The following is a 17,358-nucleotide window of genomic DNA, read 5'->3' on the forward strand; positions in this document are numbered from 1 at the left end:
AAAAAATGAAGGTGGTGGGAGAAGGGGGGGGGGTAGTTGTTACATTACAAGCACACAAAGATAAGCGTAAGTTAGTTTAACTTTAAATTTTAAAAATGCAATGATTCAAATCATGATATGATATATAGTTATAATTTGTAGTGAGTTGGTGGATTGTGGGGTGTGGAGAATTATTTTTAGGTGATAATGGAGGGGGTAAATTGAGCAGAGAAAACAATTATATTGAAGGTTGATGGGGGAGGGTGGTATTGATGTTCAAATTTTGAAACAATGTTTGTGCAAATTAGGTTAGGTGAATTTTATTTTTATTTTTAGAAAAATCCAAAACTTTAGTACACTTTGGCACGTGAAAAAGAGATTCATGTGAACAAGAATGAATCTTAGACGACATTTATAAATCATGAAAATTCAATAATGCTATAATTCATGGTGGGCAAGCTAACATAAAAGTGGAAATTCAATCTTATTTTTAAGAAGTCAATATATTTATCTTTATGTTTCTATTTATGTGACACTTTTTTATTTATTAGTCTGTTTTAAAATAAAAAAATAATTTTTAAAATATTGATTTTATAGTTTTCTAGCTATTCTTAATGAATTTTTTTCATAGACAAATAAATATTATACTTAATATATTTAAGATCACAAATTTCAAAAAACAATTAACTACATAAACTATATAATACTGTCTAAAATCACATGTAATTTCCAAAACAAAAAAAAAACTTACATTCTTTGTCAATAACAATAACAACAATATACCCAGTGAAATTCCACAAACTGGGGTTTGAGGAGGGTAGAGTATATGCAGACCTTACCATTACCTCAAGGAGATAGAGAGGTTGTTTTCGAAAGACATTCGACTCAAGTGCATCAAACTCAAGTAAAATAAGATGAAAACAATAAAAAAATCATAGCGGTCAATAAGAAAAGAAAAACAATAATAACAACAAAACATATTGATAATCGAAATACAATAAACAATAATATATAACAAGAACTAAAACGATACGACTAGTCCTACGACTGACACTAAACCTTCACAAGGCAAGTCGACACTCTATCCCTACTAATATTTTACCCTAATACACGACCTTCACTCTTTCTTATCTATGCCGTCGATTCAAATTATTTTTCTTCCATTAATGTTTAAATGGAGATCAATCAAATATGTTTCAAACTCTCGTACTTAAATTGGGAAACGCTAATAATATTATTATAGTATAATACATATGAAGAAATTTCAACGAACGCAAAACAAAAAAGAATCTAATACATATTTGAATGAAGACAAACGAATGAAATATTCACTAAACAACTACTTAAATAATATTATTTTAATTAACACGATAAAGCTAATTACATAATTTTCGTCTTTGGAAGTATAAACTCAGCAACTTTTACTGAATGTTCACTTTATTCCCACTTAAATCTTTTTTCTCATGCAATGATTTTTTACTTTTAATTAAAAAATAACCGAATATTCCTTTTTTTTTACTTTGCATTAGGTTAAAAAAATAGTTTATGAGATTAATATTTTGACTTTGGCATTTCGAAAACGGTCGAGTGGCTGTTTACTTCGAGGATTGTAAATTAATTATTAATTCACCCAAAGTGACAATTAGTAAAACTTCGGGGGTGGAAATAACAATTAAAATATTTTAATATGGATAAAAAGGACATAATTTATTAAATATTACACGTGGAGAATGTTGGAGGACTCTACATGCATTTGTGTTAAAAAAATAAAAATAAAAATAAAAATTGGCCTTCGACGTAATGAGGACGGAGTTAGAATATATTTTTAGTATTATGGAATTCACATACATTTATCAAAGCTTTTGACTTATGGCCTTATGGATTTATGTGACCATATTAATTTTTTTCTTGGTATTTACGTGGTTTCTTTTAATTTATATTTTTCCTAATTACATAAAACTAACAAAACAAAAACTATTTATGGCTAAAGAAATAAGGAAATTATTATCAATTTTGAACTTGTAATATAATATTATTAGTACTCTTGTTTGAATTGTAGGGTGTAGATCAAATAATTAAAATTGCGAGGTTCGATGGGTTTAAAAAAAAGTCAAATGCAATTCAAAATGTTAGCTAACTCAATCTTGAACTATGTAGCGAGTTAAGCTACTACTTGTTAGTTTACGTTCTGCTCGAGCATAGTCAACTAATAACTTTATGACTATACTTTCCGATAATTGCATGCCTATTAGGCTCGACAATTGATTTACATAGTTATATTCACGTTCACTTAGTCTATACATGTCAAGGGTTTAAAAAGACATGTATATATATATGATCGACACGATAAAATAAATTTTTTCGTGATTGCAATTGGAGTAATCATAATCACATCAATCGACACAATTGAAAGGATAATCACTTATTAACAGAAACAGAACCAGAATCTTAGTTTTATTAGTTCTGATTTTAAAAATAACTACTTCAAATGTTAATTCGTATATATATATATATATTTACTTCGCAACTCTCTCAGCTATACTTGGACCAAATAATTGAGCCGTGGTGTGAATGAAAATTTGGTCAAACAAATATTTTAAATTACTCATTTTGTCACCCAAAATTATTGATTCACTACAAATAAAAAACTTTATCTTATTACTTGTAATTGACATTTGACACTATTAAGGTAGTTGGAAGAAAAAAACACGAAAATCATAAATAGTAACCCAAACAAAAAGACTAATAAAGCAAAACATGAATTATTCTAATTTGAGTAGGTAGATCATGTTTTAGTGTAACAATTATTGCTATTTTAAATAAGAAAGAAAAACATATACGGGCAAAAGATATCCATAATAATATAGCTAACTACTAATCTACTATAGCCTAAAACATTAATAATTCATAAGACAAAATGAGTATATCATAAAAATGGATAAAAACAAGGAAGTTTACAAATTTTCCAGAACAATAATATTACTATGGTTTACACTTTATTGTAAATAAATCCCAAAATATCCCTTCACGGGTTGTTTCATATTGTTTTGCATTTTGGTCCCATTGCTATGATACCATTTTGGGCACAAAAGGGACCAAACTACATTATTATTATTATTATTATTATTACTGTTTTTTTTAAGAATAAAGTTATACAGTAGACATATATAGCAGCAGTCAGAATGTGTGCCATACTTTATTTATCTATCATTATTAAATGCCTCAAATCAAAATTCCATTTTGGAAGGTCCATGTAACAATCAATTAGTGAATCAGTTGATTGACTACTTGAATTTTTTTTTTATGAAAGTTTGATTCTTTATTTTGTAATCTCTTCTCCTTATATCCGTGTATCTGGTGAGGATTCGATGTGTTTATTCTAAAAAATTGTATACAAGTTCTAGTTAAGATAATAGGGTGAGGAAGGGTGATAGATTATTTAGGACAAGTACAAGAAATTGAATTTAATTTAAAAATATTCAAAATAATTAAGAAAGAGTCAATTTGAATTACTTACACTACGATGGGAATACGGGAATTCTTACGTACCTACATAATAGCCCAACAAAGCTCATAACAAAAATATTTTTCTATTTTTAATAAATTTTAGCATATATGTATAATGCATAATCGATGTATTAAGTGTATATACACTAATTATATACTGATTATACACCATCTATGGCCACAAATGTGGACTAAAAATGTTAAAGATCCCTTAATATAGACCACTTGATATTTGGTACATGCAATTATAATAAAGAAAATAATATAAATAGTCATCGTTCAAAATAATAGCCAGTAAATATACAAATTTTTTTAGTATATACATCTCTTTTGATACAAAATAGTATATATTTAGTTAGCAAATGTAATTATTTTTTGGGGAAATCTAGCTCAGTTGATTGGTTATCTCAACTCCCCCATCCCATTCGCCAAATCAAGAATCACAAAATTTATAAATACATAAAAATTTCAAAGAGCGTACAAAAATTAGGACATAATATATGAAGCTAAATTTAGAAATGAAAAAAGAATGTTGATGAAAGCTACTTCAACTTAAATTCAACTGTACTTCTCTTATTATTTATTAGGCCGTCGTATAAAGAAATTATTTGCCAACAAATGTGGGTATTTAATGTTGCTAGCTCTTCAATTAATATCAAGTTGCCAAAATTGACACTTTCGCAATAAATAAATAAATAAAAACTAAAGCTCTTTAAAAGTATACTTTTTCGATTTCTAAAAATAGTTATCTTCAAAGAGAAATACGGTTAGTAATTTGAGATCGATGGAGCACCATATTCCCTCACCACATATTCCTATGAAATTGCAATATTTATTGCAAGATCACTAGAGAATGAGTCAAGCTATTTTTTCTAGATCAGGTCGTTCGATAGAGTGTATTAGAAAAAATAATATATGCACTATATTTGTATATTATTAGTTTTTTGTTTTGCGTAATTTTTTAACCTAGGTATAATATTGTCTATTATGTATTGAGGTGTATATTATTACTAATACCATGAATTTTGTGAATTAGTAATACAAAGGATTCCAACAAATGTATTAGATTGATTAATGATATAACTACTACTCAAATCCATCTCATAACATTTTCGATTTCTCGATGCTAAAGACTGAGGATAATTTTTTTGTTAACAATATTTTTTTATAAAAGTTATGCGAGGCTTATGAAGTAACCTAATCAACATATATGGCTTATACCTATAAATTTTAAAAACTATCAAAAATATTATATCGTGCCAAATTAACATACTTGCTAATTCTATATATGTAAAACCTCAAATCGTTCATTATAGATGGACTCAAAATCGTAATTTCAGCACCAAAACTAAAAGGGGAAAAGGGTAAATATTAAATTTGTGGTGATTTTTTAAAATATATAAAATACAAAAAATTGAGGCAAAATTTAAATGTTAAAACAGTTCCAAGAATCATATTTTTGGGGTAGATCAGAAAGAAATATAAAGCTTTTTTTTACATTTTGAAGATTGATTATCAAAATCATGATAAATAGATAAATTACATAAATAGATTGATATTTGAAACAAAAAAATTTTCTCAATTTTGGATCAATACGCATGAACCAATTCAATCCTCAATAAACTGTATAAAAAAAAGATGTATTTTACACAATTGGTAAAGTTTGCGTGAATTTTTATTTTATTTTATTAAGTTCTTTATTAACTAGCCATTTAAATCTACTTATCGGTCACTTAGTGTTATTATTATATAATGTTATAATGTCCGTTACATGATTTTAATATATATTTTAAAAATATAATTAAAAATACTTAAGTCATTTATTTATGAATTTAATTTTAATGCTCAAAATTGTTTATCAATGCTACACTCACCTAACTCAAACAAGTTATTCATTAGCTATTCGTAATATTATATTCTTGTTTTTTGTTTAAATTTGAACTATGCTTTTTCGTTCAAAAGCATTCAATGCTTAAAATTGTTTATCAATGCTACAATTACCTAACTCAAACGAGCTATTTATAAGCTATTGGTAATATTTTTATTTTTTTTCATTTGAACTATGCTTGTTTCATAAATAAATAATATCATTAATAAAGAATGAAATGATAATAATATATGAAATTAATTAAGTTGTACCAAACAAACATGCTTGTTAATGGAAGACTCAATCGATGTTGTATAGGTTGACTCAATACCCCAATTTTAGCCAATCATAACCGAAACTAAAAAAGAGAAAGGATAAATATAAATTTGTGGTGATTTTATTATGTATATAAAATATAAAAATTTGAGGCGAAGTCTTGAAATATTGAAATAATTCCAACAATCATTTTTAGGCCTGTCAAAACTCAAAAGGAAGTCTAGAGGTATATTTTTGAGATTTGAAAATTTGGTTATCAAAATCGTAATAAATAGATATTTTCTATAAATAAATGGATAAATCGTAGTAATAAATAGATAAATTGTGCAAAAAAAAAAAAAATTGCAAAACTTATGCAGAAAAATACAAAGTTTTGAACAAGGGTAAAATGATCATTTCTAAAGTTTGGGGCACATTTTGAAACGTTAAAATAGTTTCAACGGTCATATTTTGAGTCGGCCATGAAGAACTCTAAATCTATTTTTAAGATTTCATTTTCAAAGTTCCAATAAAAAAATAACTGACATTTTAAAGATTCTCTATTATTAAGTAATTTAAATCTAAACAACGGTCACATAGTGTTATTAATTACGTATAATCTTTAACAAAGACGAATTTACGTCTAAATACATCTAGTCAAACTAAACACATAAATTCTTTTTTCTTCTTTATACGCCAATAAAATTTGTAATTTAAACGCAATTATGACTTTTATTCTGTTATAACGTTTGTTACTTAATCTATTATTTTTAAAAAATACTTTAATCATTTTATGGGGGAAAAAAACAATTCAACAATACCTTAAAAGTTATTTATTTATAAAAATAAAATTAATTTTAATGCTTAAAATTGTTTATCAATGCTACAATCACCTAACTCAAACAAGCTATTCATTCCCTATTGCTAATATTCTTGTTTTTTGTTTTCATTTGAACTATGCTTATATTCCATAAATAAATAAATAAAACCATTAATAAAAGAATGGAATTAATTACTAATAATTAAAATAAAAAATGTAGTGGGCCGACGGTTTCCGTTAGGCCTCACTTTCAAGCCGTCATTGAAAACTGTTGACTATTTATTTATCGGTTTATCCTTCATTTAACGGCTTCCGTCACGCCTATATATACGGGCTCTCTCTCTATTTCTCTTTTATAATATTTCACTCTACTTATCTCTCTGTTTTTTTTTTGTATTCAAAAATGGTTGCGTAAAGAAGAAGAGTAGAATCTGTGTCATAATAATTTCCTTATTTTTTTTTCGTGATCGATTAATCTTCTTCTACGACGAAACAGAAGTAGTAGTAGTGTTTAATTTGTCTTATTTTGAGAAATGGGAAAAAAAGAGCAAATCAACAATGAAAAACACAAAGATATAGAAAGAGTTCAAGCTGTTCTTCAACTTCTCAAAAAACAAGCTCCTCTTTCTGTTAAACAGGTACTCAATTTTGTTTCTCGATTTGTTGATTTCTCAGATGATCAATAGTTATTATCTCGTAAAATCGTCTTTTTTGTTGTTTTTTTTTGAGTTTTCAATTTTCTTCAACAAAGCAATTTTGATGAGTTAGTAATTATTACTCGAGTGACCATAAAAGAATGTAGTGTAGCGAATGTGACTGCTTCAATAGTGAGCCCTACATGGATGAATTTAAATTAGTCTGGCTTCGATGCGATTAAAAAAAACTAAGAATTATAACTGAAGATTTATTTTTTGTTGTTGTTGAACAGGAGAAGTTGTGTAACAATGCTTGTGTGGAGAGATTTTTGAAAGTGAAAGGTGAAAATGTGAAGAAAGCAGCTAAGCATTTGAGGAATTGTCTTAACTGGAGAGATTCTTTAGGAATTGGTAATTATTTTTTATTTATTTATTTTAGTTTTAATTATGAATATTAATAAGAAAATAAATTTGTCTTCTCTTTTTGTTTTTTCTGAAGAAAAAAAAGAAACAGAGAATCTCTCTTGTTTTCATGTTTTAAAAAAAAAGTTTTGAATGATTTGAGTTTATTAAAGTACGTAAAATCTATATTATGATTAAAGTAAAATTCATCCTAAAAAGAGTAAAAAATATATTTTATCTCACTTTATTTTAATATATTTTTTTTATATATAAAAATGTTGCAGATCATCTTATTGCTGATGAATTTTCTGCTGAGTTAGCTGAAGGGTTAGCTTATGTTTCTGGTCATGATGATGAATCTAGACCTGTTCTGGTAATTTTCACTTTTTTTGAATTTTATTATTTCCTTTTTTAAAATTTAACATTATAAACACTTTTTTTTGAGTTACTAATTGTTGTTTATCTTAATGATCAAATTATAGATTTTCCGGATCAAGCAAGATTACCAGAAATTTCACTCACAGAAATTGTAAGTACTTTAATCTTATCTCTACGATCTACGAATACGTTAAAGTATTGTAACGTTATTGTTACGATCTACTAAAATTTAACCTTTAAAAGTTATAATTCAATATTTTTGAATGTAAGTATCTTAATCTTATCTTTACGAATACGATAAAGTATTGTAACGTTACTATTATGCTCTATTGAGATTTGACCATTTATAAGTACTTTAATCTTATCTCTATGAATACGATAAAGTCCTATAATATTGTTGTTATGATTCATTGAGATTTAACTCTTAAAAGTTAAAAATTCAATATTTTAAAATGAAAGTACCTTATTTGTACGAATACGGTATATTGTAACATTATTGTTACTATCCATTGAGATTTGATCCATTAAAATTAATTCATTTTTTAAATTTCTATTTTTAGGTTTACTCGTTTGTTGGTGTTTACATTGGAGGTGGCAATTCAAACCATGGCCAAAAGTGTTGAACAATTTGTTATTCTGTTTGATGCCAGTAAGTCATTTTTGCCTTCGTGTAATGACAATATTACCCTTGTTTATCTCATAATGAATTTGAAAAGAGAGGGTAGATTAGTAATTTGATAAAGTATTTACTTACATAACAAATCAGAACTCAGCTTTCTCTCTGTTATATTAGGGAACTTCATTTAATGTACATTCTATTCTATATTCTGAGATCTTTCCAAGAAATTTTAGACTGAAATAATTTTCCCTGTATTAAAAATAGATATTTATTTTTATTTATTGAATTAAAAAAAATTAAAATGTATTTTTAAACCTATTTTACCCATATTATACACTTTCATTTTATTTATTGTTCTTAAAGGTGTGTGTCAAATCAAACGTGGACAAGTAAAAATGGACGAAGGAACACTTTTTCTTATAAAATTTATACAAAAACCCCCTTTCAGATCTTTTTAATTTCCAATGCCACGCCTAATCACTTTTAATTAAAGAGTAATTAATTAACTAATCAATTTTTTGCCTGCAATACCCTCTACATTTTTAGGCAGGCAAGATTCTGAAATATTTTCATGCTTTGCCTGGAGTGCCCTTGAGATGTTGCTTTCAAGTTTAAGAAATGTAGGGGTATAAATTGTCATTTTCATTAGAAATGCTCAATAATGTCATGCAAAAGTGCCCATAATTCTACTTTTTCTTACTTTGTCAGATTCCAGAACTCAAAAAAAGGTGAAAAAAAATCAAACATGGCATGCAGTTGAATTTGAATTTTTGCTTTATTTCACTTTATTATTATTATTATTTTATTTAATATTTTAGGGGTACATTTGACTAAATTAAATCATTGGGGACTGTTTTGTATTTTGCAGGCTTTTTCAGGTCCGCTTCAGCATTTATGAATATCTTATTGGCTTCACTGAAAATTATTGCTGATTATTACCCTGGAAGACTTCACAAAGCTTTTGTTATTGATCCTCCTTCACTTTTCTCTTATCTTTGGAAGGTACTACTAAGTATTTATTTTCTTCTATTCATTTCGTAAAAAGCGCGATGAATCGAGTGAGTGTTTGAGTCGTTGTATTAAAAAGTAAATATTCGAGACAAATTAGTAATTCGATTAAACCTATAGTGAATTTAACAAGTCGTGTAAAGTTAATTTATAATACTAAATTAATTATTTGTTATTAGTTATATTTATCATAAAGATTTCTGATTTATCCACTTGGTCATCAGTCTGGTTGGCTCTTCATACCTAATTTTGATATAGCAGCTATATTTCGATTCATCCTATTTTTTCAAGAGTTCCATAAATTGGACCTTGAACTCTTTTCATATGATGAGAGTTGTTGGTGTATTGGGTGTTGCTCTGCTATGAAATACTTGTTTATAGTTACTTTGTAATTGACTAGACTAAGTAAGCATATTGTATTGTCAGCACATATAATTTAATACTTTTTCGATTTTTGTAGGGTGTGAAGACATTTGTTGATCTAGCACCATTGACCATGGTGGTATCATCACTTGACTTTGAAGAGTCATTAGAGTTCAATGACTTCACTGCATATCCAAGAGCTGCATCACTTAGATTCAATCCTTCTTCAATATCTTCAGATGGCAAAATTGGATCATGTTCATCATCAAGATTCTCATTTACTGTCTCACATCATTTTGACTCTGTGAAGCCATGGTACTTGTCTTTAACTGACACCTCATCAGCTAAAGTGGGACCCACTACCAACATGGGCCCAGCCATCTCACCACTCAATGCTAGGTCCTACTCATTCGCATCACCCATTGACAGGACGCCACGTGGCAACAACAATATGGGCCCCATGAAAAAGAGTTTTTTCCCATCTACACCTTTGCCAACAAAGAGTAAAGATATGGTTGATCATTCAGAAATTCATCATCCTAGGGCTATGAGGCCATCTTTTTTTCAATCTCCAGCTATGTTCTTCAAGAAAGATGGTGGAAAGGGTCACACTATTAGTCGGGTCGATAAGTGTCGCGAATCGTTTCAACCATTCTTGAAATTCTATCGAAGGCCGTACGATGAGATGATTTATAGGTCAAAGATGAGACCACCTCTAGGTGGATTAATCTCAATCGTCTCACCACATATCAGGCGTCGACACATGTCTGCCTCTCAAAGGTTTTGATTGATGTAAGAAGCAAGAAGCGGGCGTAAGCACAACAGAGGAAACGAGACTTTATTTTACTTTTTATCAGAAATGTTATGATTAATCTATAATTAGTACATAGATATATTTCGTTACTATGATTATTGAACAAAGGAGTTTGCTTGCTCCTCAACAAATAATAGATTAATTGTTTAATTATCAATTCTCTCAATGTTTCGCAATACATTAGTCAATTGTGTTTGGCTAAAGTGAGATTATTATTATTTTTATTGTTTTTACTCTATGGTATGAAATGGAAAAAATTAATAGACAACGTCCAAGGTGGGATGTGAAATATTGTGCAAAAATGTCTCATTTAGTGTTATGTGGTTTTTACTATAATTACTACTATGTCTCATTTAGTACACATTGCTATGTAAAAACAATGTGTGGAAACTAGACATCGTGGTCGAAACGATGAAACATCATATTGTAATAAAATAAAAACATTTATGAGCTAATTAAATTTCCAAGAAAACCAACTAAGTTCATTTCCAAAAATGGGTAATGCTAAATGGCCATAAAATTTGGTTAGAAATTTAAAAAATCGATAATATCTTTTTTATTTTACAATAAACTGATCTTTTTTCTATTATTTAATTAAAAGATATTAAAGTTAAAAGGGTAAAAATATTCAAAAATAAAATAAAATAATATAGATAAAATACCATTCTGACCAAATTTTGGCCAATTTTCTTTGCCAAAAGGATTTTTCCTCCAAAAATAATCATTTTAAAAAAATATTATGACAATTGACAAGCACTTTTATTTTTTTATGTTTGTATTTTGAAGTGGGGTACGGATCATGTAGAGACACTTGTGTTTGATAATATTATATGTATATATAAATAATAATAAAATAAAGGACTTAAGTTTGAAAATCCTAATTTTGTATGTTAGTCTTTGTATTAGTTAGTCAGTCAATTTATTTTTTACTTTATTCTATGCTTTTTGAAATATTATATATTTAAATTGGTATCTTCAAATTTGGCAGTGCTCTGAGTAGGAATATGTGTCGTGGTGCTGTTGTAGCCTAAAGTCAAATGGGAACTTTAATATAGCTGACCATATTCCTAATTCTTAATAAACAAATAGTTATAATTTGTGCTTACTTAATCGCTCCGTTTCATATTAGTTGTCATATTTTTCTATATGATATTTAAAAAATTATAAATAAAAAATGTATTTTATTAATTTATTCTTAACTTTCTTTTTTATGTAATCAATATAGTATTTATTTTAGTAAACAATCAATTGTAATACTGAAATGGAAAATAAGTTAATTAAATTTATTTTGATTTTATAAATTGATTGATAAAACTCTCTCAGTTCATTTTGCTTGACTTGGCACAGTCCTTTAGGAACAATATATAAAATGACAATTTATTTTGAAAAATGTATTGAAATATGACTATAGTTACTAATAAAGGTAAAATAGAAACTAAGTGATAGATTATATTTTAATTTTTCAATCTGGACAAGTCAAAGTGGATGGAGGAAGTAATATATTTTGAAATGAAATTTTTTAATAATATTGACAACTAATATAGAACGAAAATGTTTACTTCTTATAATTGTTTGTTTAATAATATCCACGGACTTGTGGTATTTTATGGGAAACTAATTAACAAATATAGCACGAACACATATACGCATCTAAGTGAAAAAAAGAAATCGTAATATACAATGTAAAGTATATAAATAAGATATACATATAAGTTTTGTCTTGTATTTATTTGTCAACAAGTAATCAAGGTTTCTACAAGAAAAAATAAAAAAAATATTAATTATTTATTTAATATATAATTTAATTATATCTCGGGGTGTGAAATTAGGATGACGTTTTTGATGCTATGTTTTTTTGTTTGAATTCACTGAATAAAAATTTAGAGTTGGAATTTAGTTGACTGTGATTTATGAAATGTACAAAAAGGTGTATATTTGTACCGTACTGGCTATTGGTTTATTGTTTGGATGTTTTTGCTTTGTCACCTTGTATTTTAGTTTATAATAATATTATATATCTTACTTTTTATGATTTTTCTTGAGAGTTGAGAGAGTTACATATCAAAGAAGAAGTGATAGATGAATCAGTATTTATCATAGTTACATATATTTCTATATATATATATATATGCTTCGTACTCATTTTTTCTTGATTAGATATATGCGCTATTCAATCAAGGACTATATAATAGAGCTAAATAATTGAACATTTTGGTCCCCTCTTTTCAATAGTCAGGACATCGTATTTTCATATCGAATGAAGAAATTTAACTATTAGTGTATCAGGTATTCATTCCATGTGATTGTATAGCATTTATTGTAAAAAAACTAAATTTGACAGAAAAAATCAACTTTAAGGTATTAATATTGAATTCGTTAATTATATTTTAAAATTTATAGGTTTAGACTAATATATTTTTGATTTATAACGGATCAACATAAAAAGGATTATAATTTGACTAGCCCATCTTTTTTTATAGGGATAAAAGTGAGTTGGGTAAAAATTGGGTTGACTTATATTTATCCATATTCCCATAAATGGTACTGCAATTATACTTAAGAATTCAATAACCGGATAGATATCCAGTAATTTAAGTAGTGTAAAAAATTTATGACCCATTTGGAAAAATCACTATATAAATTAAACTAGATAATTTCATCAATCATATATGTGCAGGACAGAATAATAAATAAAGGATTTTGCTGTTGTAATTATATTGAGTGTAATGATATAATATGTATATTTATAATCAGTACTCTATATAAATGTCGTTAAAATTTTTAGTAACTTTGATACAATGATAATAACTCAGTATCACTAAAAAAATTTGCGATAGTAAATATTATTGGTTAAAGGAAAATTTATTGCCACTGAATATTTTTTTTAACGTAGTGGGAGGAGGGATTCTTTATTATAAAACCTGTAACGGGTTTTTTTTTTCAAACTTGCTTAGACTTTGCAAGTATACTATTTTGTCACTTAATTGGCAAATGTGGAAAATAATGTAAACAAAGTTCAACTAGTAGAGAAAAACATCATGTCTTTAGTTATCGTTTATTTGACTCTTGTCGCATTCTAAGTTTGAAAATTTATAAATTTATAGGTACGTTTGGTTGAAGGTGTCCACCTCCCATAAGTGGGATGGACTAGCCCAAAGATTAGAATCTTTATAATTTTGAAATAATTTAATTTGTAAACTTGTTAGTAAATTGGGATTTAGAAATGAGCTTGAATTGTGTCGTTGATATGTGATCGATCTTAATGAATTATGTGGATTTTACTATATTCTTCCTCTTTATTTTTATTTACATGTTGAAAAATGAATAAGAATATTTAATAGAAAGGATTAAATAGATACAAAATAATAAATTATCACTTGATTTTTTAAACTAAATAAGTAAAATTGAGCAATTATTTTTAATATTTTGAGCGAGTAAAAATAGACTGAAGGAGTATAATTAGTACTATTTATCTTTGGGTAATGCAAAAACAATGTGTGGAAATAAGACATCGTGGTCGAGACGATGAACATCACATATTGTAAGTAAAAAACATTTATGATCTAATCAAACTTCCAAGAAAACCAACTTACTTCATTTCCAAAAATAATCTTTTCTTGAATTATTTTCATAATGAGTACTCATTTATTATAATAATAATTATAATAATAAAATAATAGAGTAAGGTCTGAAAATATGTTTTCTTGTAAGTTAGTTCTTTGTAGTATTATTAGTTAGACAGTCAATTTCTTGTTGATTTTCTTTTTCCAAGTACTTTGTTTTCTTCCATATTGCCAGTAATTTGGGTCCTATTTTATGTCGTTGGCTGTTGTATTCTAAAGTCAAATATGAGTTTTTTTTTTAAAAAAAAAATATTCAGAATTCGATATTCATATTGAGGTTTGATTCATGTAGAGCCTATTCAAAAGAAGCGTTTTTATCACATATTTTTCTATATTCAAAACTTGAAATCGAAACATGTGATTAAAAAAAAAAATCTATCCATTACATCACATTCTTTTATGGTCAGCTAAGAGCTTCTTATAGTTAACTCAATAATTGACTCCATTCTTCATTAATAAATATTTCCTAGTATTCGAAATATTACATTGCTTTGGTAAATTAAAATGTTTCAAATAATTAATATTCCAATAAAAAATCATTTTTCTTTAAATTTACTATTGCCGGTCCAAATAGTGATATATTATAAGAGAAATAGATTATTATTTAGAAACATACTCTTATATGATTAATAAGGCTATATATATGGTGGATAGAAATCTTAAAAGATGTATACTACGGATTAGAAGTGGTAAATTATACTGTTCACTCGGTTTCAATTTATCTGATACAATTACTATTGAAGAGTCAAAAGGAGCTTTTCTTTGACTCTATTTTATTTTTTATGTCTTTTAAAAATTTTAAATTTGTTATAACTTAGCTTGTAATATCTTTTTAAATATTTTTTAAATATGTAATTTTTATATCCAAAAATTTAAATTTTGTATGTCTAGTTCACGTCAAAGCTTATTATATAGTCTGCTTTCGTACTCTGAGTCTCATCACATAAAATGAGGCAGAGGCGGAGCCAAAATTTTCAATTATGGAGTTCAAAATCTGATAAAATAGACACATAAAGTAGCCGAAAAGGGTTCAACATCTACTGTATATACCTAAAAAATTATTTTAATCATATATATATTATATAATTTTCCGCGGGGTTCGGATGAACCACTAATAGTAAGGTAGCTCCACCACTGAAATGAGGTGGTGAGAATAATACTCCTATTATATTTTATTTATACATTAGTCAAAACCTAAAGGTATTTTATGGGAAATTGAACCAATGCACGAACACATATACGCATCCAACTTAAAAAAGAAATGAAAAATGTAGCATACAAGTATACATAATTTACGTATACTTTGTCTTGTATTTACTTATTTGTCAAGTAGTAATCAAGGTTTCTATAAGTTCTAAACTATGGGTATATCTAATTTTTTATTAATTTCTTTTTTTGAGGTTGAAAAATTGTGTGGGGATGACGTACGTTTTGATGCTATTTATATTTGCTTGTTTTATTCACTGAAAAATAATTATTTTAGTATTGGAATTTAGTTCTTGGTGAATTTTGAAATAGACAAAGTATGATTTGTTTTGTACTAGACTTTGATTTATTGTTTGGAATTTTATGTCTTGTCTTCTTCTTTTAAAAGTCTAATTTTCACTTGAGTTCTTTTTTAGACCTGAGAAAGTAACATGTCTAAGTTACACAACTGATGAAATAAAGTGATAGATGAATCAGGAGTTGTTTGTCATACTCTCCCCTTGGTGTTCGAAATCTACATTAGAGTCTGACTAAATCTAAGTCGAAAATCTCACATTTAGGGTGTAAAACGCTCCCTAACAAAGACGACTATATGTAATCGAGGGGATTCAAACCTCTGATTAAGGATGATGAAATACTTATCACTCCACTATAATTCTTGTTGATAGTTTTTGTCGTACTTAATATACAGTATGATTTATAGTCGTACTTTAAAAAAAATAAAAATAGTGTAGATATAAGTCCAATTTTAATCATGACTAGCTAGAAAGAATCTGAACAAGATTCTGATAATAAGTAACTACATATAACATTTTTATGTTATTTCTCAATTTCATATTGGTGTATGGACTATTGTACGTATGAAATGATATATTTTTTACAGATATTCTTTTGGTGAATAAGATGGATTTGTCACGTGAAAAAAAAATATTAATTAGATAAGAGAAAAAAAAGAAAGATTTATGTAATTTTCTCAAATTTATACGAGTACAACTTTAAAAAGTATATATAGGGTTCAAGTTTAATTTTTCATATTTGAGAATTTTACAAGTTACCAACGATTTCAAGTTATTATGAAATTTGGATCTAGGTAAAAAGAAGAACAATTACCCTATTAGAGTTTTCGATCCGTGTTTAGAAGGCGCTTTTTGTAGTGAAAATATATTGAGGCGATTTGTAGGACAAAAATATCATGAAACGTAAGCCTCATCAGCTTAGGCATTGTAAGTTTTTGTTTTGGAACATAAGTTCAGAAAATCTTTGCTAGTTAAATTTAAAATTGTTAAACATATCCTCAGATGAATAGCAAAAACACAAAAAAAAATCATTTTTTTAATTAAATTTTACGAAGTTAAAAAAAAATTAAAATTATTTTTTAAAATCCTTAGCCCTAATTTTTATCTTCTCTTCATTGTTCACTAGGTAAAGGAACAGAATGATCGATGAATGTGCAAATTACAAAGCAAAAATACATCATCTTTGTCAGTTGCTTTGATTTGCTGCTTCTGATGGTAAGTTTTTTTTTTTCTTTTTTTTTCCAAGTTCATTTACAAATTTACACTCACACACACACACACACACACACACACACACACACACACACACACACACACACACACACACACACACACACACACACACACACACACACACACACACACACACACACACACACACACACACACACACACACACACACACACACACACACACACACACACACACACACACACACACACACACACACACACACACACACACACACACACACACACACACACACACACACACACATATATATATATATATATAAAGAGTGATTAGGTAATTACATGAAAAGTTCTGACTACTTTTTTTTGTCAGTTTTTTTTCCCATTAGTTT

At 27.2% G+C, this 17,358-nt stretch overlaps 1 protein-coding gene across 1 annotated transcript; it reads left to right on the forward strand.

Moving 5' to 3' along the window:
* The first annotated feature begins 6,833 nt into the window (after window positions 1-6,833).
* On the forward strand, window positions 6,834-10,862 carry LOC102582807 (phosphatidylinositol/phosphatidylcholine transfer protein SFH4). Its single transcript, XM_006360743.2, has 7 exons — window positions 6,834-7,066; window positions 7,357-7,474; window positions 7,750-7,838; window positions 7,948-7,994; window positions 8,404-8,492; window positions 9,331-9,464; window positions 9,931-10,862. Exons 1-7 carry the CDS (start codon window positions 6,962-6,964, stop codon window positions 10,618-10,620), a joined length of 1,272 nt encoding a protein of 423 aa, XP_006360805.1. The 5' UTR covers window positions 6,834-6,961; the 3' UTR covers window positions 10,621-10,862.
* Window positions 10,863-17,358: the final 6,496 nt, after the last annotated feature.

The sequence above is a fragment of the Solanum tuberosum genome, unplaced genomic scaffold, assembly GCF_000226075.1.
Source record: "Solanum tuberosum cultivar DM 1-3 516 R44 unplaced genomic scaffold, SolTub_3.0 scf00334, whole genome shotgun sequence".
Classification (NCBI taxonomy): Eukaryota; Viridiplantae; Streptophyta; class Magnoliopsida; order Solanales; family Solanaceae; genus Solanum; species Solanum tuberosum.